General features: G+C 55.5%; 1 protein-coding gene across 1 annotated transcript in view; it reads left to right on the plus strand.

The window, feature by feature from the left end:
• Positions 1-3,388, plus strand: part of KIF9 (kinesin family member 9) — a 23,935-nt gene that overhangs the window by 18,854 nt on the left and 1,693 nt on the right. Inside the window, exons 17-19 of the mRNA XM_017836833.1 lie at positions 334-542; positions 1,160-1,339; positions 2,768-2,883. Of these exons, the coding sequence (XP_017692322.1) occupies positions 334-542; positions 1,160-1,339; positions 2,768-2,883 (505 nt within the window). The remainder of the gene's footprint in view (positions 1-333; positions 543-1,159; positions 1,340-2,767; positions 2,884-3,388) is intronic.

Consider the following 3,388-nt stretch of genomic DNA (forward strand, 5'->3'; position numbering starts at 1 on the left):
AGGGAACAAAGGACAGGAGGAGAGGGAACGGCCTCAGGCTGTGCCAGGGGAGGGTCAGGTTGGATATTGGGAAAATTTCTTCATGAAAATGGTTGGAAAACATTGGAAGAGGCTGCCCAGGGCAGGGGTGGAGTCCCCATCCCTGGAGGGACTTAACAGCCCTGTGGCTGTGGCACTTGGGGACATGGTCAGTGGTAGCCTTGGCAGTGCTGGGGGAGCAGTTGGACTTGGTGATCTTGGAGGGCTTTTCCAACCTCAACAATTCCATGATTCCACGACTCTGTGCCACAGAGCAGAACAAACTGCCCTCCCCACGTCTCTGTCTGGTTTCAGCTTCCCCCCATCCAAGGCAGAGGCGTTTGAGCTGTTTAAGCAGGAGGCTGGACGTGAGATCAGCAGGATCTTCAAGGAGAACAAGAGCATCCTCCTCGCCAGGAAGAGGAGCAGCAATTCCCTGGCCCGGAGGATCAACGACATCAAGCGGGAGATGGAGGGAGTCAGGGAGACTCTGGAGGGGAAGAAGCGGAAGCGGTGGCAGGAGGGTGAGTCCCTGTGGCCAACAAGGATGTGGCAGAGGAATGGAGCTCTTGGCTTCAAGGAATTTTGGGTGGTGAGACCACTAACCCACCACTGCTGGTTGCCAGGGCAGTGGGACAGGCCGGGCTGTCACCTGAGTCCTCCAGCTGAGTCCTCCACACTTCACCTCACTGAGCTGCTCAGGCTTTACACCTGAGGGCAGGGTGAGATGGGATATTGGGAAGGAATTCCTGGCTGGGAGGGAGGGGAGGCCCTGGCACAGGTTGCCCAGGGAAGCTGTGGCTGCCCCTGGATCCCTGGAAGTGACCAAGGCCAGGCTGGACAGGGCTTGGAGCAACCTGGGCTGGTGGAAGGTGTCCCTGCCCATGGCGGGGGGTGGGACTGGATGATCCTTAGGATCCCTTCCATTGCAAACCATTCCATGATTCTCAGTAGCACTGGTTTAACTGTCCCAAAGCTCTGACCAGGATTTAGCCTTTAAATCCTTTCCCACGGCTTCCCTGGGATTTTTTCCATGGGATTCAAGTGAAGCTCTCCTCCAGGCTGTCCCCCCTGCAGAGCCCTGTCTCTCCCTTCCCCTCCTCCCTCACCAGGGACATTCCTCTCCCTTTCCCCCCTCCAGGAGAATACACCGATGAGGAGGGCCAGGTCATCATCGATGAGAAGGAGTTTTCCCTCATCCTGAAGCTGAAGGAGCTGAAGGAAGAGCACAGGGCTGGTTATGCTGAGCTGCAGGACCTCAAGGCAGAGATCCAGCACTGCCAACAGCTGGTGGATAAGTGCCGGAAAAGGCTCATCTCAGGTGTGGATCCACAGGGCCCAGCAGCCTCTGGATGAATCCAGGCTGGAGCATTCACAAGCATCACGGAATCCCAGAATGGGTTGGGTTGGAAGGGACCTTAAGGATCATCCCATTCCACCCCCTGCCATGGGCAGGGACACCTTCCACTAGCCCAGGTTGCTTCAACCTGGCCTTGAACACTTCCAGGGCTGGGGCAGCCACAGCTTCTCTGGGAAATCCATTCCAGTCCCTCCCCACCCTCCCAGCCAGGAATTCCTTCCCAATATCCCATCTAATCCTGCCCTCTGGCAGTGGGAAGCCATTCCCCCTTGTCCTGGCACTCCAGGCAGTTCCCATCCTCTGTTGTTCTTTTCCCTGTTCCCTTCCAGACCAGATTTTTTTGCTTATTAAGTGACTTTTCTTTTTGACCTGACACTGAATTCCTGCAGATTCTCTCTCCCAAATAACGACACTGCTCCTTGGTCACACCAGTAGGTGCAACACTGGGAAAAACCTTTCCACAAGGAATTTAACAACAGTGCTCCCACTGCTGCTCCTGGACCTCATCCTGGGTTTTGTGTAACCGAGGTGGTGGTTGAGGAGTTGCCCTGGGACAGGGCTGTGGCTCCAGACTCCAGGTGAATCCTCTTCCCCCTGGGAGTTCCAGGTCCCAGAGTTGCAGCCTTGGCAGGAAGCAGAGCTTGGTCACTCCTCTGCCCGGGGTGATCCCTGCAAATTCCTGCTGTGTTCCAGGTTTGAACCTGTGCACTCAAACTCCCCCTGCTGTATCCCTGGATTTGTCCCCTCCGTGTACGAATGCCAGAGTCCCAAACATTTGGATGTTGTGCACATGGCAACACTTGATTTCCACAAACATGCCAGGGTACAGCCTGGATCTGTCAGAACAGATTCCGTGGAGGAAATGCCAGGGATTGTTCCAGGGATAGACAGGGCCAAATCCTAACTTAGCCACTGGTTCCCGTTGGATCCGGGTTTGGCACTTTTGGGTGTTCCAGATGTTTGTTTGAATATCCAAGACTCTCCCTATCAGGAGTGCAGTGCCTGGGAAATGCCCAGGATTAATAAGGACAGAATTCCCACCTGCTGTCTGCTGTCACGAGCTATTATGGGATGGCAGGCGTGGGATTGAAACCCGAGCCCCAGACGTGCTGACCATTCCAAAGGAATGATCCCGATCCATGGGCTGCAGGAACGGTGCCATCTCGTGGCCAGGGAATGTCCCCAGGAGCAGCAACCACCTCCAGCACAGCCACCAGCCCCCTTAAATCAACTTTTCCAAGAGTTTAAACTCAAGATCTTGGAATTCTGAGTTCCCCTCTGAGGGTTTAAGAGCACCGAGATCCCGCCCGATCCATAGGCAGGGAGAACCACCCCACTGTTGTCCCTTGGGTCATTCCAGGCTGTTAATGCCCCCTCTTTGCTTTGCAGAGTTTGAGATCTGGTACAACGAGTCCTTCCGTATCCCTGAGGATGTGCTGGAAGCTCTGAGGCCCGGTGGGAGCATCAGGCCTGGAATGATTCCCATGAACAGGGTCATGTGCCTGGTGAGTTGTCTCTGCTTATCCTCCTTGGTGGGGATGAGGGAATGAGGGAGGAGGAGGAGGAAGAGGAGGAGGGGGACCTGGTGCTCTGTGAGCAGAGAGGGACTGTCTGGAGCCACATCCATTTAGAGCCTAAAACAGGACAGTGACTGAGGGACCTGGGAATGTGTGGAATATCAGGCATCAGGCATAGTGCCCGGAGGTGGAGGGTGCTTGGGAGCCTGGTTTCCAGCCTGGTTTCCAGCCTGGTTTCCAGCCTGGTTTCCAGCCTGAGGGATCCACAGTTTGCAGCCAAACTATTGTGTTTCCTTTTGTGGCAACTGAGACTTGGCGAGTTCTCTGCCAGGAACCACCACTTTGGGTGCCGGGGGCTTTCCTGCTCCTGAAAAGGCACATTCCTGGAAAATTCTCATTTCCCAGAATTCCTGCATCTCCCCAGCATGGGCAGCAGGGGAGGGGGGGATTCTGCCCCTCTGCCCCCTCAGCTGAGACCCCCCTGCAGAGCTGC

Source organism: Lepidothrix coronata, unplaced genomic scaffold (assembly GCF_001604755.1).
Source record: "Lepidothrix coronata isolate B3197 unplaced genomic scaffold, Lepidothrix_coronata-1.0 Scaffold285, whole genome shotgun sequence".
NCBI classification, from domain to species: Eukaryota; Metazoa; Chordata; class Aves; order Passeriformes; family Pipridae; genus Lepidothrix; species Lepidothrix coronata.